Source organism: Rhizophagus irregularis, chromosome 12 (assembly GCF_026210795.1).
Source record: "Rhizophagus irregularis chromosome 12, complete sequence".
NCBI classification, from domain to species: Eukaryota; Fungi; Glomeromycota; class Glomeromycetes; order Glomerales; family Glomeraceae; genus Rhizophagus; species Rhizophagus irregularis.
Genome location: NC_089440.1, coordinates 1,559,547 through 1,583,604, shown reverse-complemented (window position 1 = coordinate 1,583,604; position 24,058 = coordinate 1,559,547). Strand labels below are relative to the sequence as shown.

General features: G+C 30.8%; 3 protein-coding genes across 4 annotated transcripts; 2 read left to right on the top strand and 1 right to left on the bottom strand.

Moving 5' to 3' along the window:
* Positions 1-203: 203 nt before the first annotated feature.
* OCT59_003902 (uncharacterized protein) lies at positions 204-17,661 on the top strand (the record flags this gene model as incomplete). Its single annotated transcript, XM_025331612.2, has 13 exons — positions 204-676; positions 753-834; positions 911-1,188; positions 1,260-8,370; positions 8,437-8,805; positions 8,894-9,218; positions 9,293-9,438; positions 9,533-9,679; positions 9,757-9,886; positions 9,964-10,103; positions 10,202-10,263; positions 10,340-10,493; positions 10,578-17,661. 13 exons carry the CDS (start codon positions 204-206, stop codon positions 17,607-17,609), a joined length of 16,449 nt encoding a protein of 5,482 aa, XP_025184876.1. The 3' UTR covers positions 17,610-17,661.
* Positions 17,662-18,164: 503 nt separating this feature from the next.
* OCT59_003901 (uncharacterized protein) lies at positions 18,165-22,717 on the top strand (the record flags this gene model as incomplete). Of its 2 annotated transcripts, XM_066147932.1 has the most annotated exons (21): positions 18,165-18,430; positions 18,510-18,674; positions 18,745-18,798; positions 18,872-19,002; positions 19,075-19,157; positions 19,241-19,357; positions 19,468-19,587; positions 19,659-19,947; positions 20,023-20,138; positions 20,209-20,323; positions 20,401-20,534; positions 20,609-20,827; positions 20,893-21,048; positions 21,115-21,267; positions 21,331-21,497; positions 21,564-21,753; positions 21,822-21,923; positions 21,985-22,108; positions 22,188-22,336; positions 22,420-22,592; positions 22,672-22,717. In XM_066147932.1, the coding sequence occupies 21 exons, from the start codon at positions 18,165-18,167 to the stop codon at positions 22,715-22,717; spliced, it is 3,069 nt and encodes a 1,022-aa protein (XP_065996581.1). The 2 variants fall into 2 exon arrangements, with proteins under 2 accessions (XP_065996581.1, XP_065996580.1); XM_066147931.1 differs by lacking the exons at positions 19,241-19,357; positions 19,468-19,587; positions 19,659-19,947; ... (11 more) ...; positions 22,420-22,592; positions 22,672-22,717 and having other exon boundaries at positions 19,079-19,092.
* Positions 22,186-23,390, bottom strand: OCT59_003900 (uncharacterized protein). Its single transcript, XM_066147930.1, has one exon. It carries the CDS (start codon positions 23,279-23,281, stop codon positions 23,009-23,011), a length of 273 nt encoding a protein of 90 aa, XP_065996579.1. The 5' UTR covers positions 23,282-23,390; the 3' UTR covers positions 22,186-23,008.
* Positions 23,391-24,058: the final 668 nt, after the last annotated feature.

The following is a 24,058-nucleotide window of genomic DNA, read 5'->3' as shown; positions in this document are numbered from 1 at the left end:
AATTAAATATCGATCCCTATGAAAAATATTAGTACTGCGGGATGTGACTTTTTCTAGATTTATCAAGTGGAAATGATTTGCAATAAGGTCACGTGTCAGTTAATTTTTGAACGCGCGTGATCGACGTAAGATCTTGTGTAATAAAAAAAATTTTTTTGATTATCGAAGGTTAAATTATTTCAGTCATCGACATTTATTTAATTATGGCTTCTAAAGAAGTAATGTTAACAAATAATCCTATGGACATAGATACTGAAGAAGAAAAGTATACGATGCATGAAATCTGCTTATATGATCCTTTAAGCATAAATATGAAAGTTGCCTGTCAAAAATTATTATCAAAAATTGAACAAATCAATCAACAAAATTCTTCATTTTCTTCAATTATTTCAGAAGGACAATACGAGATTTTGAATTCTTATATAATAAATGATAATAAGAATGAAATTAATAATACTAAAAAATTATTAGATTGTATATCAAATTTACTTCTAATTCCATCATTAACTCTTAATATAGCTAATTTATTTCGTCCAATTTTAATCGATCTTGTTTCGCGTTGGTTATTATCAAACAATAATGATACTATGGAAGTTGATTATGATGTGATGTCTAAAGTTGAAAAAGTTGCTAATGCATTTAGTTTATTACTTCCAATTGAACCCCAGCTTTTAAGGTAAATAGCTTTTAAATCTAATTTTTTTCGTTTCAAACTAATTTGATCCTCTAATTTTCTTAAATGATTACTTTAGTTTTGCGGTTACATTTTTTTCACAAACATCCTCATTGCTAGAGAGACTCAATTTATTAAATCAAGAAGATATAAGCAATGAAGTATACGAATATTATAATTATAGACTTTATAATTAATTGCATTATTTTTTATTTATTTTTCTTTATGATTATCTAGAATTCCCAAGATTTGCAACGACTTTTATTAACAGCTTATCGACTTTTAAGATTTTCTGGGAGCACTTTTATAAAATTGTGGAATTGGTCACCACTTTTTCAATTGTTGATTCATGTTAATATAGCCATACGATATTTAACAGTTTTGTGTTTAAGTATTGTATTTAATATGAGTGATGAACAAAGAGAAAGTGCGTTTCATTATTGGGTTGGTGCAGATAATGAGATGATCTCAATTGAATGGGAGAATGGGAATACACAAGACATTGGAATGTTGTCGTAAGTTTGTTATTTTTCTTCGTTATTGTAATTATTTAGAACATACAATTAATTGATTATTATTTATTAAGACTTTTGGAACAAGTATCTCTTGCAAAACAACAATTAAAACTTTTACAAAATGATTTTATAGATCAAAATTCTTCTGAACTTTTTCAAATTAGTGAATTAGACTTGTCTCCATTGATAGTCAATATTTCTGGAGTATTATTACCAAAATCATTTACTTGTTCAGAGAAATCTTTCGTATCAAACAAGCAAAAACTTGTTTTGACAGATACAACTAAAAATAATTTATATTCCATATGTTTGGCAATTTCAATGGGCTCACCAGTTTTGCTTGAAGGTATTATTGGAGCAGGTAAAACTGCCTTGGTTGAAGAAATTGCAAGAGTAACTGGGCGTGATGACCTTGTGAAAATTCACTTAGGAGATCAAACAGATTCTAAAGTTCTTTTAGGTACTTACGTTTCTACATCCACTCCTGCTTCATTTCGTTGGCAACCCGGTGTCCTCACAACTGCAGTTCGTGATGGACGGTGGGTTTTAATTGAGGATATAGATCTTGCACCTATGGAAGTTATATCAATTTTACTCTCTTTGCTTGAAACGCGTCAGCTTTTTATTTCTAGTAGGGGTGAAAAAATTGACGCGAAGCAAGGATTTCAATTATTCGCAACAAAAAGCTTGTTGCCGATTGATGGAGGAAGAAGATCAGTACATCAACGTGTAAATGACTCGAACTTTGGGGAAACTTTGTGGACTCGGATAAAAGTCAGCCCGTTAAGTGTTGATGAACTTACTTGTGTTGTCAGAGATCGTTTCGTTGTTTTACAAGAATTAGTGCCAGATATTATGAATGTGTTTAATACTATAATAGCGATTCACCATGATTCAACATTTTTATCGAATTCAGGTCGATATATTTCGACACGTGATTTAATGAAATGGTGTGAGAGAATGAGGGTTCTTTTATGCTCAAGAAATAATATAATCACAACCCAGGGAATAACACAAGATATAAGAGAAGATTTGTTTAAAGAGGCGGCTGATTGTTTTTGCTCAATGATTTCCGATTATGAAAGTTGGATTGCGATTTTGGAAAAGATTGGTGATGCGCTGCAAATATCAAAGGAATGGGTTCACTTGTATGTGAATTCATATTTACCTGAAATGAAAATTGATGATAAAATAATATCTATTGGAAGGGTTAATTTAGTTCTATCAGATCGGAAAGAAGATATAACTAGACCAATACGAAAGAGACCTTTTGCTGTTACCGGTCATGCTTTGAGATTATTGGAACAAATTGCTGTGTGTGTCCATTTATGCGAGCCTGTATTATTAGTTGGTGAAACTGGTACAGGTAAAACGACAGTGATCCAACATCTTGCAAAAATTATGCATCAAAATCTTGTGGTTGTGAATTTATCACAACAAAGTGACAGTAGTGATCTTCTCGGCGGGTTCAAACCTGTTGATGCTAAAATTCTTGCAAGTCCACTTAAAGAGGAATTTGATAAACTTTTTGAAAAAACTTTTTCTATTCGACGAAATGTGCGGTTCTTGGAAACTGTTCGAAAAGTATATATTGCAAGAAAATTTGATAAGTTTGTGTCTCTTATGAAACAGGCTATTAAAATGGCGGGACAAAAATTCGATGAAGATTATAACCATGATATGGATGATCAAGATAGTAATTCGTTGCAAAAACATTCTTCTCGAAAGTCTTCAAACCCCGAATTACGGAATCGCTGGAAATTATTCGAAAACTCTATTATAGAGTTTGAAAGTCAACAGGATCAAATACGTAATAAATTCGTTTTTAGTTTTGTAGAAGGTTCGTTGGTAAAAGCTGTGACAAAAGGCGATTGGATACTTTTAGATGAAATTAATTTGGCATCTACAGAGACATTGGAATGCTTGAGTGGCTTGCTTCAGGATTCTCAAGGATCTTTATTATTAACAGAAAAAGGTGATATTGAACCAGTTAAAAGACATCCAAATTTTCGTGTCTTTGCCTGTATGAATCCTGCTACTGATGTGGGTAAGCGAGATTTACCTCCAGGATTAAGAAATCGATTTACCGAGTTTTATGTTCATTCACCTGATAAAAGACGAGATGATTTATTAACTATAGTCAAACAATATTTAGCTGGTTGCGTTCACGGTGATGAACATGCTTGTACCGATATTGTAGAATTTTATATAGCTGTCAAAGAATTACAACAGCGACATATAATTGCTGATGGTGCAAATCAAAGATTTCATTTTAGTATAAGGACGCTAACTCGTGCATTAAGTTATGTAGTGCAAATAACACCATCTTATGGATTAAGACGTTCTATGTATGAGGGATTTTGTATGACCTTTTTAACACAATCAAATAAAGAAAGTGAAATTTTGTTGAGGGGTTTAGTAGAGAAATTTTTGCTAAATGGTGTCAAAAATCCTAAAAATTTAATAACACAAATTCCTAAACAGCCTTTAAATGGTAATTACATCCAATTTGGATACTTCTGGCTCGAATTAGGAGATTATCCTGAACATATGCCCCATTATATTTTAACGTCATCTGTTAAAAAGAACTTGGACAATCTTTCAAGAGTTGTAATGAGTGGGAAATATCCTGTCTTAATTCAAGGTCATACATCTGCTGGTAAAACAAGCATGATTCAGTATTTAGCCAAACGTTCTGGGCATCGCTTTGTGAGAATCAACAATCATGAACATACCGACATTCAAGAATATCTTGGAACTTATGTTTCTAATTCTGAAGGAAAACTAGAATTTCAAGAAGGTGTATTGGTTGAAGCATTAAAGAAAGGATATTGGATTGTGTTAGATGAATTGAATTTGGCACCAACAGATGTTTTGGAAGCTTTAAATAGGTTATTAGATGATAATAGAGAGTTGTTGATTCCAGAAACTCAAGAAATTGTTAAACCTCACAAAGGTTTTATGTTATTTGCAACTCAGAATCCTCCCGGTTTATATGGAGGTCGCAAAGTACTTTCCCGTGCTTTTCGTAATAGATTTTTAGAACTACATTTTGATGATATACCGGAGGATGAATTAGAAGTTATTCTTTCAGAGAGATGTGAAATTGCTCCATCTTATTGTAAACGACTTGTACAAGTTTACAAGTATTTAATGGAAAGAAGACAAGGAACAAGAATTTTTGAACAAAAGCACGGATATATTACGTTGAGAGATTTATTCCGCTGGGCAGAGAGAGGTGCCATAGGATATCAGGAATTAGCAGAGCAAGGATATATGTTATTAGCCGAGAGAATAAGGAAACCTGATGAAAAATTGATCGTAAAACAAGTTTTGGAATCAGTTATGAAAGTAACAATCGATGAGCAAAAAATGTATGACTGTTCAAATATGGATGAGTTTAAAAAATACATATCCTTGAGACATGGCAAAACGGATATTGTTTGGACTAAGGCTATGAAACGTTTATTTACTTTAGTTACTCAATGCTTAAAATTTAATGAACCGATTTTATTGATTGGCGAAACCGGCTGTGGGAAAACAACAATATGTCAAATGTTGGCAGAAATAAAGGAAAAAGAATTACATATTGTTAATTGTCATCATAGTACTGAGACAGCTGATCTGCTTGGCGGCCAAAGGCCATTAAGAAATAAGGGAAATCTAAATAATGATCTTAAACGCGATCTAATCGACTTTTTAAGAAAATATGCTCCTCAAGAAAACATATGTTTAGAAGAGATAGATCTGAGTCAGTTGATCACTCTATTCCAAGATTTTTGTAAGGATGAGAAGTGGAATACATCCCCAACAGTATCTGATGAAAATATCACTGACTTAGTAACATCATTACGTTTAAGATGTAAGCAAGCTCGCACATTGTTTGAATGGCATGATGGTCCATTAGTTCAAGCCATGAAGCATGGCAATTTCTTTTTACTTGATGAGATATCCTTAGCAGATGATTCAGTTATCGAGCGCCTTAATAGTGTCCTTGAACCAAGTAGGACTTTAGTGCTAGCAGAAAAAAGTGGAAAACATGTCGAGGAATTAGTTGCGAAAAATGGATTCCAGTTCTTAGCAACTATGAATCCTGGAGGTGATTATGGTAAAAAGGAACTGTCACCAGCATTGAGGAATCGATTTACAGAAATTTGGGTTCCATCTGTTACAGATCATGAAGATTTATTACACATAATTGAAGAACAATTTTCACATGATAGTTTAGCAGGATATGGTCACAAAATTCTTGATTTTATAGAGTGGTTTTCACGCTCATTGAACAATAATCGTACCATCATTAGTTTGCGAGATATTTTATCATGGGTTTCATTTATGAACTCCACAGTAGAACAATTGGGACCGCATGAATCTTTTGTTAATGGAGGAAGTCTTGTATTTTTGGATGGTCTTGGTTCCAACGGTGCATCGGGGTCATTGTTATCCGGACAAGTGTTGAAGGAATTTAGAATGAGATGTCTCGCAAAATTATTGGAATTGGAGGGTGATGTTAAACAAGATAATGTTTTTAGCCAAAGCTTTACCAATGAAAATGAAAAAATTCATTATACAGAATCATTATTCGGAATCCACCCATTCTATATACCTAAAGGAACATTTGGCAATTATCAAATTACTTTTACTTTGCAAGCGCCAACGACATTGGATAATGCAATGCGTGTACTTCGAGCTATGCAATTAAAAAAACCAATATTATTAGAAGGAAGTCCTGGAGTAGGAAAAACAAGTTTAATTACAGCATTGGCCGCAGCATCTGGACATAAGCTTATTCGAATCAATTTATCCGAACAAACGGATTTAATGGACTTATTTGGTTCTGACCTTCCCGTAGAAGGTGGTAGTAATTGTGAATTTGCATGGCGCGATGCACCATTTCTTCAGGCAATGAAATCTGGTGACTGGGTTCTCTTAGATGAATTGAATCTTGCTTCTCAGTCGGTTTTAGAAGGTCTCAACTCATGTTTAGATCATCGCTGTGCTGTATATATACCCGAATTAAATAAGGAATTCTTTTGTTCTAATGAATTTCGTGTTTTCGGTGCTCAGAATCCTATACATCAAGGTGGAGGAAGAAAAGGACTTCCAAGATCCTTTATCAATCGATTCACACAAGTTTATATAGAACAACTTACTAAAACAGATATGCTTTTCATTACTAAATGTCTTTTCCCTCAAATTGAAGATTCATTATTGGAGAAAATTATAGAATTTAACGACCGAATGTACGAAGATACAATGATTAAATGCTTATTTGGTAGAAAGGGTTGTCCCTGGGAATTTAACTTACGCGATGTTTTTCGTTGGTTAGAACTTTTAACCAATGATAGAGGTCTCGGATTTAATTCAATTCCTGATCAATATCTAGACCTAATTTATTTGCGGAGAATGAGAACTATCGAAGATAGAATTCACGCTATTAATTTATTTAATGAAATTTTTGATAAAAATTATCAACAACCAAAAAATCCTTATTATCATATTAATTCGCGTTATATTCAGATCGGACATTCTCTTCTTCAACGTCAATCAAATTGTGGATATAAATATATAGAAAATTCATTTCATATTTTACATTCTCAATTGAGGCCTTTAGAATCCCTAATGAAATGTGTAGAATTCAATTGGATGGTAATTCTTACCGGACATGAAGCAACTGGGAAAACAAGTCTTGTTAGACTGTTGGCTAATTTAACTGGTAATCATCTTGAGGAATTTGCAATGAATAGCTCCGTTGATACAATTGAATTACTTGGTGGATTCGAACAAGTAGATTTAGCTAGACATCGACAAATAGTTATCGATGAATTAAGACGATTATCTATTGAAGTGACAAAGAAAGTTCTTATTGTTTCACATTCGAGCAATTTATTTAAGGATAATGATGCATTACAAGTATTGAAAAAACTTAATGATATATTATTTACTTTGGAAAATCATATTAAATTTAGTATCCAAAATTCAACAACTAATCGTTCTTCACTTCAGTTAGATTATACAGTGGTTGACCAATTGTTAGATATTCTACAACAAACAATGGCCAAGTATAACTTGTGCTCGCTCTTTGATAATGAAAAAAGCAATCTACTGGACAAAATCACAACACTCAAATTTCTCGAAAGTGGACCTATTACTGGTCGGTTTGAGTGGATTGATGGGGTTCTTATAAACGCACTCCAAAATGGTCATTGGTTGTTGATTGATAATGCCAATCTTTGTAATCCATCTGTATTGGATAGGCTTAACTCATTGATTGAACCAAATGGAGTCTTGATGATTAACGAGAGAGGTCTTATAGACGGTGACGTAAAAATTATTCAACCTCATAAAAATTTCAGGTTATTTATGACTACTGATCCGAGAAATGGTGAATTATCTAGATCTATGAGGAATCGTGGCGTAGAAATAGCCTTGTTGAAGACAGAACTTTTTGAAAATCAACAAGATATTATTAAAATTGCAAACGGACTCGGACTTCGTGTCTCAGAACTTGTTTCTTTTACGAATAATCCTCAGTTTAGTATAGAAGGAAATTCTTGCATGTTGTCTTTAAGACAAAATATGAGAGAATATATCTTATTTTCTCGATTCATTGTTGAGATGCTTCAACGAGGCGAAGGACTACTACAGGCTTTACATAAAGCTTTTCGACAAATTTACTTCATTGATTGCGTACCGAATGAAATGATGAAGTATCTTCAAGATTTTACAAAGAAATTCAATATGGTCAATGAAGAGAACTTAATCTGTACCTTATCTCCTACATTTAATGAGGGAATTTTTATTAAGGAGGAGGCAAGACTGTCTATGGTCCATCTTCAAGGATCTTATTTGATATACCTTTTATTTAAATATGGGGTTTCTAAATTAAACCATAATGACTTGTTGTCGTTTTCCTCATTACAAGAATTACTTGTATCTTGTGATTATTTTATTGAGAATATTTCTCTAGATGATGTTTCTTTGAGGAATCGCTGGCTTGGCTTTGTTTCTTATTTAATTCGGTCATTTAATTTGGTGGGGATTCATGAGATAAATATTTTAGAGTACATCAAATTCATGAACGATACCTTGATTGGTCATCCACTTGTTTCTCATCTTAATGAAATTAAAATTCAATTAGCTAAACTAATTGATCTGAATTTATCTTATATAATGTCTCAGGTGAGAGATATTCTGTCTTTACTTTAAGTGTCTCTTCTTTTAATAACATTTTAATATCTTCTTTAGCCTCTTGATATTACTAGCAATTACCCTTTGGTTATGTCAATTACTCGCTTCGAAAATAGGAAATACAATAGTGATAAGGATGAGACGATATATAACTTATGGAATCAATATTCTCTCAAGATTAAAGTGTTTAATCTTATGAAGAGACTGCAAAGACAAGATTATATTGAAAATTTATCTTATGAAAAGGCGACACGAATAAAAGTATCAAAGTTGACTTTATCCCAACAGTCATATTGTTATCATCACGGTAGAATATCGGATAACCAATTAAGTCATCTCGTTGTTGCAAATTTTTTTCCATTCTTACAAGAATTTAAAAATTTCGTAAAATTATGGATTAATCAAGGGAATTACGAAAAATCTGACGTGAGATCAATTATTAGCCTTGAAAAGATTTTTTTTTTTTTTTTAGAAATATTTAAAATAATTATAATTTTTGTTTAATTTATAATAGATTGTATTATTTGATAATTTACTTGATTATCATGAGTTCTTATGGGAATTTCTGCAACAAAACTCGCTTGATCTCGGTGAATTATATGTTTGCACCAAAATGGTTAAAAAAGCTCTGAGACACTTGATTGATAAATTTAAAGAACACGCGAAAAATTTGCTTAATATATGTGATAGCATAACTGAGGACACAGTATTAACGACAGGAAAATTCATGAACATTTTGTGGAAACATTTTCATCATATAACACTTTCAAGAATCGATCTATTTAAACTAAAAAACGAATTATCTGAAATCAATTTTAATACGAACATCGAATGTCAAGGTAAAGCATTTGCAATTAATTATATAGAAATTATTCACTTATTATTTTATTTCTAATTAATATATTATTGGTAGATAATAAAAAAATACAGTCACATGAGATAGATGTAGAGTTGAAAGTAATGTTGATAGATGCTGTTGCAACATTGTATTTTATTGATGAAAATCAAAATTTTGAATCAACGGATGAATTGTTAATTTCTATACAAAAGATTCCTCAGGCAAATATTGGAAATTTTATTTGTCGTTGGTTTATTAATGTGAAATATAATGGTAATTTATATTGACTTTATATAAAATTTTTATTACTAATAGTATATTCGAAAATATTTACGAAGTACGCAGAAGCCCATAATTCAAATTAAGCCTCTACCTTTAATGGACTATTTTAATTTAATTCAAGAGATGCAAATTATTTCACAATTGCAGTTAGCAGCTTCACAAGGAACCGATTTGAACAATGTAAGTTATCAAGAAAATGGTACATCCAAACAATTTCCAATTAACATTTACTTATTCATTTACTTATTTGTATCAAGGAAAATTGTCGAGCGATTCTTAATCAAATCTCAGAATTTCGGGACTTTGCTTTAAAAAATTGTTCCTGGTCTCCACTAGATTTTGTTCCTTATCAACAGCTTTTATGGATTTATGGACCTGGATCTAAAGGTTATTATAAAATATGATAGAAATGATATAAAAAAAAAAATATTTAAATTATAACGTAATAATTTGTTGTTTTATAGTACCGGATGACAAAGCCAGGGTCATATTCAACAATATTTTACAGGATATTATATATGGATGGCATAATAAACTATGGAATAATATGTTTAACAATTTATATATAAGTGAAAACAATTTAAGCGCCAATATATTTGTAGAGGCAATCTTTTTATTTTTTTTATATCTTTGTTATAATTTTTAAATTGCAATTCTATTGTTGATGTTAGATTATTGATTATTAATTTCAAATGTTTATAGAATACTACAGGGCCTGGGAGGATATTCCAAAGCGTTTTAAGCTTTTATTATTTTAATTATACGTAAGCGAAAAAAACCACATTTGATTTTTGGCAGATCGAAAAAAATGGTCTAACCTCTAAATTTCGTCTTTTTAAGTCGCCGAATACAATCTATATCTGTCGGTTCTTTTGACACTGAACTAGCACAACTTGTAGAATATGGAAAATTTGCGGGAGGTGATTCGCTATTGATTTATAAAATCAATCGGAAATGTTTAGACTTTATATTCCTCGTTCAACAAGTTAAACAAGTAAGTCAATAAATTTCATTTATTATACATTTGAAATAGATCCATCTTTATTACTTTGTTATAACAATCTTTTTTATAAACTAGATATTTATCCCATTAAAGGAAAGATTTTCACAAGAAATTTTTCGTGGAATTAATGAAAAACTTGATACTGTTATTAACGTTGTTAATTCTTTATCGAATAATGGCGTCATTAATAATGATTCATTATCACCATCGATTGCTGTAGAATCTCTTTACGTTGTGTCTAGTGGCTTGAAAGAAATAGTTGATCCCGCTTTGCGAGCTGTTTTAGATCGATGGATTATACCATCAATTCATTTACTGGTTCAAGTATTAGAAGAATATAATCCGTTACAATCGAATGCGGATGTTTATCAGAAAATAGGCAAAATTTGGGTCTTTCTTTCTCTGGGTTTTATTTCCTTATACATACCGAATTATCCACTTGATCCAACAGCCGAAGCACGTTCAAGATGTCATTTTCTTCAACTTAAACAATCTAGCTTAGAAATTGAAATTGATATTCGTACAAAAATTGAACAAAGTTTCACTGGTGAATGTGATAATCATAAGATAGAAGACTGTAAAAAAAGGTTAGAAGAAGTTAAATTACTTATCGGACGTACGTCGGTTAACTTATCTTTAAGACCGGAACGATCACAACTTAATGAACTTTTTAAGCATATTCATTATATTTGTAATAATGTTATAGACGAACAACATATATTTGGGTTATTGAATGATTTTGAGAATGGAAATGATTCAGCTGTTCTTCAACGGGAAAATTTGTTTCAAGAAAAAATATTTCAGTTTATTCAACGAATGACATCGAATTATCCCCTTTACCAAGATTTACTGCAGCCATTGTACGTCGCTCTCTTTCAAATTAAATATGGAGTTCGAATAATAGCTTCTTCATATAAAAATCTCGTTTCTACACGAGACAAATTAATATATAGTGTTATAAAATCTTTAGTAAACATTACCAAGCTAGGATGCTCCAAGAAATGTATTGAGGTTATTACGGCACAAGAATCATATGTAATTGTCAAAGATCTCATTTTTTCTCAGCAATCAAGACCAGATAAATGGGATCAATATCTCAAATATCTTGTCGTTATTTTGTATTGCGTATATTATCATATATCAAAACGCGGGAATATTATTTTCGAAGATTTTATCTCTATTCAACGTATCTTTGGTGAAATAACTGATATCTATGGCGCTGCCGAAGAGCAAAAAAACAAAATTGCTCAAGAGAATGAAAGTTTATATCGAAACAAGACAAAATTATACAATAAAGTCAATGAAGAACAATATTCTGAATATGAATTTAAGCAAATGTTTCCAGATTTTAATCACGAATTCGCAGATATAAGTGATGATATAGAAATTAATTCAAACAAAGATTTTTCTCAATTTGAGGAAAATATCTCAATTCTGAGTGAGGAAATTCTTTTTGAGATAGGCAAGTTATTTACAAAGCTTGTGACTGATTTCTATTTGAATTTACCACGGAAAATTTTAAATTTTGAGGTACCAACTACAGAAGTTTTCTGGAAATCATATGTCATGGCACAAGATTTATCGTTATTTGCTGGTAAAATCTTTCCAGAGGAATTTGATGAAGCAATTGTAACTTCCCAAATTTTAGGAACGTCTCTTTTGAAAAAATGGTTGATTGATGGTATCGAACCTGGGCATGATACCTGCAATATTATTAAAAATGCTGATTTGAGAATGTATGATTTTTATAATGATCAAAACATTATTGAAGCCAAGAAGTTGGCTCCAGTAATTTCAGATCTTCAAAAGCATGTCAAAGAATTACTTGAAATGTGGCCTGAGCATGCTATTCTTCAACAAATCGATAAAATATGCAATAGAATTCAAGAATTCACGTTAAACTCTCCTATTGCAAAATTTCTCACTGGCTTAGAAATCTTATTACAAAAAACAGAAGACTGGGAAGCTTATGCTAATCGGGAAGTATCGATAAAACTTCATAGAGAAAAGATTACTAATCTTATTGTGCAATGGCGCCAATTGGAACTAACTTGTTGGCCAAATCTACTTACTGCTCAAGACAAATATCATGAAAGAACTGCTTATAAGTGGTGGTTTCATCTCTACAATTGCATCGTTCATCCTGTTGATTCATTGTGTATCAAGGTTGCTACAAAAGAGAGGATCGATCAAAATTTCAAGGATCATATATCGGAAATAGTTCGAACACTTGATCAGTTTTTACAATCTTCAAAAATAGGCGATTTTAAGGCACGATTGGATTTGATACATGCTTTCTATGTATATCTTTGCATGAAAGATTATTATCGCGTGAGAAATGCTAGCGATCAATCTGCTTCACTTTACTCCAAAACTGCCGATGCATTATTAAATGTTTACAAGTATTATGGTCAATTTTTGGATCACAATACTAACACCTTAAAAGAACTTCGTAAGCCTATTGAAAAAGAATTGAAACAATTTGTGAAGATTGCTAGCTGGAAAGATGTTAATATTCATGCACTGAAACAAAGTGCTCAAAAAACCCATAGGCAATTAAATAAATGTGTTCGAAAATACAAAGATATCCTTAACAAACCGATCATGGATGTAATAACAGATTATCAGATTAATATGACGACGACGATTCATCCCAGAGAAAAGGATGTTATTGAACAAGCTATGACTCTTGAGAATTGGATTTCTAATTGTGAACCGGTTGAACCAATTGGAAGAATTTTAGAATTGCAAAATTCGCTTAACAGACAAAATTTTCCTGTTCCTGAACGTTTCTTAAATATTAGGAATACTTTGAAGAAGCTTCGTTCGTATTGCCAACAAGATATTTATACTAAAATAAATTTAACTTACAACCGAGCTCTTGATACTTTTACTACCGAAATAATTTTACGTATTAAAAAGTTTCAAGATGAGACGCCACATTTAATGAATGAAGAAAATAAGAACATTATAAAGAATCAAAAGTTAATTAAGAAAAAAACCATGGTAGACCTTTTGAGAGAACTGAAGCGTCTTGGATTATGTTATTTTCCTAATAAGAATATAATCGAACAACAGCAAAATATTGTTGGATATGTACTACAGCTTCGTAGAGTAGAATTGCAGAATTCTTTACCTATGATTAATGATTTTGAAATTCTTAAAGTTCCATCATCTGTTAGAGATGATGTAAGAGAATCCATTTCTACCTGGAAGAAAGCTGATGAATATTATTATAAGATTATTGCGAGAATGATTCATCTTCGGAATGTTGCAGCCAGTTATTCAAAGGATTTAACTTCACAGGAAGTTCAAAAAGGACTTGGCTTTTCTGAAGATTTGTTGTATCTTTTAATTCAAGAACGCAAAAATATACAAGCTCTTGATAAACAATATGTTAGACTTCTAGGAGTATTGATTCAATTCTCAAGAATTTACTCTTCACATAATGCTCAACATTCCTATTCAAAAGTATGTGAATATTTATCATTTTGCTCAATCGATGAACGTACAGTATGGAATTTCAAAGAAATTTTGGATGACTTGAATTCATTATTATTTCATTCATGTGTAATTTTTGATATACAAAAACAAAACGAACAGTCTAATTACTTAAGTCATTACGAAGAGATCGGTACAAAACTACACGATTGGCTTGATAAAATTTCTACAGTCCGTAAGGATTTTGTTCATTTGTTCGATCGGGAAATTTTGCTTCCAGAATATACAATAGGGAAAAAAGCACTAATCACAAAGGATATTATAAACCTAGTTAAAGATAATATTGTTTTGATTGATGGTCTTTATCAGTTTGCCAGAGATTATTCTTCTCGAATTAAATGTTTCTCTCATATCTTGGCACCAATTTGTGATTATATAAAAAATTGTATTGGAAATCTTTATTTAACTGAAACGGTTCATAATGAAATGAGCTTGAACAGTCAGACGACGACGGTTCTCGGAAATATTGCTAAAAAAGTCAATGATTTAATAGATGCAGTCCTTGTTGCTATTCAGGATTTACAAAAGTCATCTGCCGAACCAACCAAAGACGAAGATATTGATGATGATATACCTGATGGATATATACGCCAAGAACACGAACACATATTAAACCTCGGAAAACATTTACGTATACCTTTGGTTCTTGAAAGATTTATCATTCTCCATGAACAACTAATTAATTTAACGGATGACGAAAGGTTTAATAATTTGGATTGCCAAAATTTAATTTCAAATTTGTTACAAAGAATATTTCCATTTATTCAGCAATACTATTTAGTCGTTCAATATTATTTGAATAGCTTTATCTATCACCATAAGTCATTATGCAAATTAACCTACGTACTTTGCAATTCGTTTACTACAGTTTTCATGAAAGGTTATTGTATGCCACAAATGGAATCAGGTGATGATGAAATAGGAGATATCGAAGAAAATGCTCAAGGTACTGGTATTGGAGAAGGTGAAGGTACTAAAGATGTAAGTGAAGAGATTGAAGATGAAGAACAAGTATTAGGCAATCAAAATGAAATGAAAGACCATGACTCAGCTAATGATCGGTTGAAATTAAAGAAAGATAAAGGAATTGAAATGGAAAATGATTTTGAAGGAACAATGGAAGATGTGGAAGATGATGAAAATCAAGATGAGTCAGATGATGAAACTTCGGAAAACATAGAACAAGAAATGGGTCAATTTGATGATAATGATCCTGATGCTGTAGATGAAAAGATGTGGGGGGATGATTCTGCAGATGATGTAGAAGAAAGTAGAAAAACAACTAATACAAAACAAGAGTCTGGAGCTCAGGGTGAGACAGATATTGTTGCTAAGGAAGATCAAGAGACTACTATACAAGATTCTCAAGAAAAAAACATAGAAAATGGGGAAATGGATGTAGAAGGTGATAATCAACGAGATTCTATGGAAACAGAATATCAAAGCGATGATGATGATAACATAAACGAAGAATATGATAATTATGATAAAAGTGACCATTTTAATGTCGATATTCCTCAAGCTGAAACATTAGAACTTCCTGAAGATATGATGATAGATGACATAGAAGGAAACACAAATGAAGAAGAAATAAATAATAATGATCTTCCCTCAAATATGGATATTGATGAGTCAGAAGTGCAGGCAAAAGATACCATGGATAATACTCAAGATGGTTTTAATGAAGCAGCTTATGATGCAATGGAAACAGATGAAATCGATGATGATTCGATTTCTAACGAAACAAAAGATGGAAATAAAATGGGCGTTGAAAAGATTGAAAATAATGATGAGATTTCTGACGAGAATCAACAGGAAAGTTCTAAGGGTGAAGTACCAAAAGAACGACCTAATCATAAGGTTCAACTTTCTACTGATGATAATCAATTAGAAGATATGAATATTGAAAATGAAGATCAAAAAACTTCATCTAATCAAGAACAACCAAATTCTGATGCACCAGCAGAAAATTTATTTGGTGTTGATGGAGAATCAGGTAAAGCAAATATGGCATCATCTAAATCATCTGGAAATGGATCTGAACAATCTTTGCAAGAAACTGAGAATCAGGACTCTAATAATAATTCACAACGATATAAGTCTAAAGGTGAATCTAGCTCGAATAATACAGATGAGTTAAAAAAAAGCGAAAATACAATTGAAAACCAGAGTAAAGATCAAAGTAAAAAAGACGCCAATCCACATAGAAGTCTTGGTGATGCTTTGAAGCAATGGAAACGCCGTCTTGACAATATTGTTAAAGGAGGCGAAAACACATCTGAACAAGAGAACAATCTCGAACAGAATCAAATCGTAAATGAAGATCAAACGTTCGAATTTCTTGAAAATGATGATGATTCTCATGATCTTCAAACGATGGGAGCAGCAGCTGAGGATCAGATTGGAGCGATTGATAATAATGAACAGCACTACAATTACGAAACAAATTATGCAGTTGAAGAAAATGAAATAGATTATGATAATTCTCAGAAAGATGAAATAACCGATGCTCTTCCAACGAATGATTATAATCATAATAGTGAAAATGAAAAAGGAGCAATTCTTTCCCGGAAAATTGTAAAACAGGATGATGATCAACAATTGTTTGATGAAAAGTTTAATCCTCAGAGTATCTATTCTTCTCACTTCACACACGAACCTTTAACTCGGGAAGAAATTGAGAGTTTACGTCAAGAATTAGAAATCAAATTAACAGATTGGAGACAGTCTGGAAGAGATATTACTAAGGCTAGAGAATTGTGGCAAAAGTATGAAAACCTTACTTATGATCTAGCAAATGGACTCTGTGAACAATTAAGATTAATCCTTGAACCTACACTTGCTACAAAACTTAAAGGTGATTATCGAACTGGAAAACGACTTAATATGAAAAAGATTATACCTTATATTGCTAGTGATTTTAAAAAGGACAAAATTTGGCTTCGTCGTACTAAACCAAGTAAAAGGCAATATCAAGTCATGATCGCTGTTGATGATTCGAAATCAATGTGTGAAACTCATTCGATTCAGTTAGCTTATGAAACTTTGGCACTTATTTCGAAAGCACTTTCGCAGCTTGAAGTAGGAGATCTTTCAATTGTTAGTTTTGGTGAAAAAGTTCAATTACTTCATTCTTTTGATCGCCCATTTAGCAGTGAAGCAGGAGCTCAAGTACTACAACAATTTACATTTGAACAAAATAAAACATATGTTCGATCTCTCATGGAAACTTCTATCACACTTTTAGAGCATGCAAAGAATAATGGTACAAAAAATAAGGAATTATGGCAACTTCAGCTTATAATATCAGATGGTGTTTGCGAGGATCATGAAAGTCTTAAAGCTCTTGTCCGAAAAGCTGCTGAAGCACGAATAATGCTAGTGTTTATTATCGTTGATAACAAGCCGGGAAAGGATTCAATCATGTCAATGAATCATGTAAAATATAAATCTATTAATGGGCGCATGACAATACACATGGAAAGATATTTGGATACATTTCCTTTCGATTATTATGTAGTTTTAAGAGATATTAATGCTTTGTCAGAAACTTTGGCTGATGCGTTAAGACAATATTTTAGTATTATCAGTCAAAATAGCGAATAAAAATTATTTTGTTTTTTTCCGTAATAAATACTTTTTTTTTATTTTTATTTTTATTTCTGTGAACAAAGTTACAGTAAAATTACATAGATCCTATATACTAAGACCGAAAGTAACCCTAATAACTGATAACCAAATCGCGTTCAGCCCTTGCGAAACTGAGGCGATGCCACCTTGGTGATCAATAGGATAAGAACGGGTGTGAATCAAACCCACTGCCGGACTTTTCCCGTAATAAATACTTATTTCTCGATTATATTATGTGCACATTTCGTCTTCGTCACGTGATCAAGTCATTGATTGGTTAACCGTTTATTGACTTTCAAATGACTGGTCATGTCATTTGAGGTCATTCAAATAACCGATGCAAGATTATCCGCTAAAGATGAATTTGATTCAGTTGCTGCTCGAATGCTGAGGTTTTCGTTTACAAATACAACGAAACTGTTAAAATTAATAGCTTACTTTTTGACTTATTAGGGCAACTTTATTATTGTATATTAATGTCACGTTGATCATAATCAATTATATATAGCCATAAAATTTTAAATTAAGAAAATGTATTCAAGTAGAGAAGGCCAACAGTGGTTTTCAAATGATACTATATCAACAAATAGACGGTACTTTGCTCGAGGAATAAACACTGAATCGAGTAAACATCAACTAAGAGGAATTATTAATACTCTGAAACATGCCACAAAAACTTTACCTATTGAACAACAACTTGTTAAATTTTCTGAAATTCCCAAAACACTTGATGAAACACCTATTCCTGACATTATACATGGTACTTTATTGTTTTTTGCTGAACGGTTCAAAGATTGGTTAATATCCATTTCTCTTAATTGGTCATTTATCACGAAATTTAAATAATAACTAAAGATAACACTTTTTTAATGATAGTGATCATAATGTAATACGTCGATGTATCCTTAAAATCCTCAAGGATAGTGAAAAACATATTTCGCAAAATTCACAAAGCTCAGAACTTGAACAAACTATAAGGAAAATCTTTTTCTTATTAGAAAACCAAAGTAATGATCCTATTGCTCGTGCCCTTACGTTAAGGTTGAAATTTCCTTTAATTTGCCACTATTATGACTTAAATGAATTGATTATTAAACTAAAATTTAATTAGATGTCTTGGTTATATGTCAGTTTTATTAATAGAAAGACTTGATATACAACATGGGTAAATTCATTCACGAGAACATTTTTGATGAGATGCAAAACTTATAATCCTGATATGATTTCTATTTTTACAGAATACTACAACGTTTAGATTCGTCTGTTGAAATTGAAGCGAATGCGGCTATTTTTGCTGCAGACAAATTATGTTCCAAAACTGAAAAATTCTCGGCTCTTGCCTATGAGAAATTTGTTACATTACTTCAAGGTATAGTTATTGTGAAGAATATATTAATAAATAAGTATCTTTTTAAATTTAATTCTTATTTTTCATCAAAAGCTAGTCATGTTTCCCTAGCCTTTAAAACAAAGTTGGTGCGCATATTTCGCCACATGCACTGGGATATCAATTTAGCTCGTAAAGTAAAGTGAAATATTATCTTTCCATTTTCATCATTTCTTTATATTATGTAATGTTATCATGTTAAATAATTTATAACCTATAGACAAGAATTATATGCCTTCAATTACTTGAACAATGTTCTGATGATGAATTTGTTTTGACCATATTGAAAACGTTGACGTTCTTATCAAATCGCGCGCTTGTTGATAGAACTGATCAGGTGAGAAATTTTATATATGAATTGTTATTGAGTGAATTACTTTATAGGTGTTTATCTAAAAAAGAAAAAAGAAGAAGAAAGATTAAATTTCAAGATTAATCCTCCTTTAGATTAATTTATTGATTAAATATGCGCAAAATGACCCTCGTGGACATGTTAAGACAAGTTCGTTAGCATATTTGACTAATATTGCACCAAAAGATTTGACTTTTGAAATTTCACATATATTGGTAAATGTTTCTCTTATTAGATAATTTCAAATAATTATAATTTAATTTAATAATAGTAAAATTGGTATTAGATATTATTGAGTATTGTAACTAGTGCGAAGGAACTTAATGTTAAAGCTAAGGCATTATGTGTTTTGACTATATTGTTTCAACAAACAAGGCTTCTTTGCGAAATTGCATCAATAGACACAGAACAAGAAACTCGTTTAGAAGTACTTCATTATATTCAACAATGTGAAGACTTGATTCAAGATAAAGTCATTGAAATAAATGTTATTACGGTGAAGTTGATGTCTGTAATTATAATCGAATCAAAACGAATAGAGTCAATATCAAATATTTTAATCAGTCCAGAATGGGGTAGGATATTACAGTAAAAGTCTTTGTGCGTGCAGATGTCCTTACACTCATGAAATGTAAATTTAATTTCAAAAGAAACATATTTTAGCGAGCTCTCTAAAAGAATTGCAGAGTTAATATTGTCGAACACAAATCAATTGATAGAATTTATATCCATTAATCAAACTGAACGCGATAAATATATTAAACTGGTAATTTATGCGTTAGCATATTGGTTTTGCAATTCTTTTTCTTTTAACACAATAATTTATTTAATAATAGATGCAAGAATACCTAAAGTGTCTATTTTCAATTTGTTTGTCGGATAACAATTTAATCAAGGATACGTCAAAAATGATTATTAATATATTACAAGAATATATTGATATAAGTTATGGTAAATTCTTAATTTTAACTTTGAAATTCAAACGGTTTGATAAGTTATATCTATTTATTTATTTATTTTTGCTTAAGATGATGTATTTGCTCAGTTGTCCAAGTTTCTTCTTAAGATTTCCGAATATAAAGAATCAATAATACAGGAATTTAGAGAGGATATATTTTTTTTTATGAAATCTGAAGAACTTATCAATATGACTAATTCATTTGTAAGTTTATATTATAATTCTTATTACTTATATTTAATTTACACATGTAATTATCATTTTCTCGTTTTTTTTAGACTATGCTAGCAAAAACAGTCTTAAAAGCACGCCCTGAAAATGTGACTCAGGCGAAAGAATTTAAAGAATCGTTTATGGAAAGAATCAATCAATTTGGAAATTTCCAGGATGGAAGATATACACAAAATCAATGGAATATTTATTTAATAGGGTTAGAAGCCGGAAAATCTGGATGTTTTTCAATTATGGGTGCAATAGTAACTAATTTTGTAAATGAGGTTAGTTTTAGCAACTGATTATTATCTCTTAGATTCTAACGAATTTATTTTGAGAAGTTTTTTAGGTAGATGTTGAAGCACATCGCTTTTGGCTTAGAGCATTAAGTAATGCATCAAATGCAGAACAAATGATTTTGGAAAATATTGAAGGTATTCAAATGCAGCTTGATTTATTCGATGAAGGTGTTAAATTCTACTCGAAGTGTGATACCGAGTTAAGTGTAAGTATTATTGTTTGTTCATTTATGTTTTGTATTTGGTTACATTAATTCAAATTATTTTTATAGGGCTTGATGTCTTTGATTGACAATAGTGGAGTCCGTGTATTTGGAAAATGGTTTTGTCAGCTTAGGGCCAGATTTTTTTCTACTATGAAACTTATTTTAGCTCAGTTGAACTTCTTGTCTTCAAGAGCACCAAAATTACTTGATCCTGACGTTGTATGTAAATTCATTATAATATTATTGTTTATGAATGACTAAATAAATCCTTTTATAATTCAGGTAAATATTAATGAGTCTTTGATACTCTTGGCTCGTATGCATGATTTCGTTGCACATTCGTTTTTGGATATTGATGCCGAAAGTTTAGCAATCTTAGAGTCGTATCAGATATGCTGTTTGGTATTAGCGTATGCGATACAGTGTCTTCTCATTCCTTCATTTCAGAAGTATGTTTTAATTCAATTATTTAATTTATGTAATTTATGTATTAACTCGTTATTAATTTTTATTAGAGAAGAGTATATTAATCCTATGTTACTTCCATTGATTCGGCTTGCACATCGTGACGAGAATGATTCTATTCTTACAGGGCAGTATAACGATATGAATTCGCGAAAAAATAAAGTACAATATGTATTACGGGCAAGGTGCGTTGAAGTTTTAAGATCTATAGAAAAATGTCGTACCAGTGGAACATCAAATGTAAGAATTAAAATATTAATTCAATTCATTTGTTGGTCAATTAACTAAATATATTCTTTTTATCATAGAAAACTGCGACACAATTAAGTCAATTTGTTCTTTTCATTTTGAGTGTTCCAATAAATTTACCACCATTTTTCTTCGAAAACAAACAAGGAACTCATCTTAAGGTATTATTATTTTATATCGTATTTAATCATTAAAATATTTAAATTTTCCTTTTGCAAATAGTGGAGTAAAGTGCCTGCATTAGGCTGGAGTCAATCTGGGAGTAGAGTTTCCTCAACCGCTGTATCAGATAAAGAGAAAGTAGTTATCAAATTGGAAGGAGTTGTACAATTATCTAAAAAATTAGGTGAATTTAATAATATTTTATTCATATTTTATTTGATAATTTAACATTATAATAATTTAGTTTCCTATTATTATATTAGCTAAGAAACATTTAAAGAGTATTCAATTTATTATCTTTGGATCAAAGACTGATATATTTGAATTTGATGAATTTGAAGAAACTTTACAAGGAAATTTTAAATTCTCTGATTTAGCGTTGGCATATAAAGGAAAAAATATAAAACAGAAGGTCTTTATTTTTTTTACTCAATTTAATTATTTTTATATGAATTTTTTTGAATTTTTTTTTTGAACAAATAATATTTTTACTAGGATACTTCAGAAGCGAATTATGTTGCCACTACAATAGTACCTCTTATCAATAATTATTTTGCTACTACCGCACTCGTCCAATTTCCTATGGATTCAGATGGTACTGGATTTCTTAACATTCATACCAGAATCGTTGATGATAAAAATATTGTATGGACCATCGGCCCTGATTTGTAAGTTAAAAAGGTTCCTTATTTATTAGTTAAATGATATATACTTTTCTAAAAATTGTATTATTATCATTTATTATAGAATAATATCTTCTCCTTCAGAATATCAAAATAATCAATACATTTAATAGAAATTTGCTGCTTAGTATACTGAATTTTGGCTGCCATAGGTACCATTAAACAATATTGACCACAAAATCTGCGATAATGAACCTCATTTACTGTGTATCACATAAGATAATACTTCAAACATAAATAATTTTTTTTAACAAATTGCATTTATTATTTGTAATCATAAACATGATTTTTAAAGCGGTTTTGTTTTTATCTTTAAACTAAATAGGTTAAAATAATTAATGACAATTATTTTGCTCATATTCGGTATACCATGAAATTATAAAAATGATAATTAATCATGATCATAAAGGCTTGTCCGTTTTTTGAGTAGAAGCTATATCGTTATTCTCATTATCGTTTCCATTTCGGCTGGACGGTTTGTTGTTTCTGGGTTGTCTTTCAACTTTGACGTAGGTGCAAGCGTTGGAGTATTTCTTGCAGTTCGCGCAAGGGTTCCTGCCATCACATTTTATCTTGCGCTGACGACAAAAAGAACATGCCATCTGAACACGTTGACGTTTGATGAAAAAAGGATCATCAACCCATACAACGGTAGAGTAGGAAGAGAAACTCATTTTTTATGGTTTTTTTGATGAAAATATTTCTCTTTTTCATAAACTATTAAAGTTATAATTATTTAAAATTATTGTGAGAAAGAAAAAAAAAGGGAGAAACAGATAAGCCGAGATTTTGGGGTAGGGGCTACATCGATCACCTCAATATTAAGGATAATCAGTGTCCAATATGTTATGTATCACCCTATTAATTAATTATGTCTGCCGCAAATCAATTTCTAATACTGTATGTAAGTCAAAAAATATAAGTTCGTATTCTTAATCACCTATAAAGAAATTTCTAAACATACCTTTCAGGTTTCGAAATTGAAAGAAGTGACTATATTTGGATCTTATTTCAAAAACACCGAATCCCAAAATATCTATCTGACAAAGAGTCATTTAAAGCTACTATATACCATTCACATTTCATGAGTAAGTAACCCGATTTTGAACCGAATATGGTCTATATTTTTTGGCTTTATTGACTTTATACATGACAACTTGTTATATAACACTTGGTTTTTTTAAATTTATTTTATTTTATTTTCACAATTCACCGATACAAATAATTCTTAAATAGTTTTGGAATAATTACTAGTTATATTAATCAGTTACTAATTACCTACTGAGATAGTTGTTTATATTATTTTTATTTTATCTTATTTTACTCTTAGATAAAGCTATTTATAGTTTTGAAAACAAAAATCTATAGCTCATATGCTGTTATATCTATATTTAAAATCCTTTTATAGAAAGAACCGAAAGTCTGAAGTAAAAAAATTTGTTTTAGAATTT

What these genes read in the sequence shown, in the direction of transcription:
- OCT59_003900 (XM_066147930.1), bottom strand. Translation starts at nt 23,281, where the DNA reads ATGAGTTTCTCTTCCTACTCTACCGTTGTATGGGTTGATGATCCTTTT.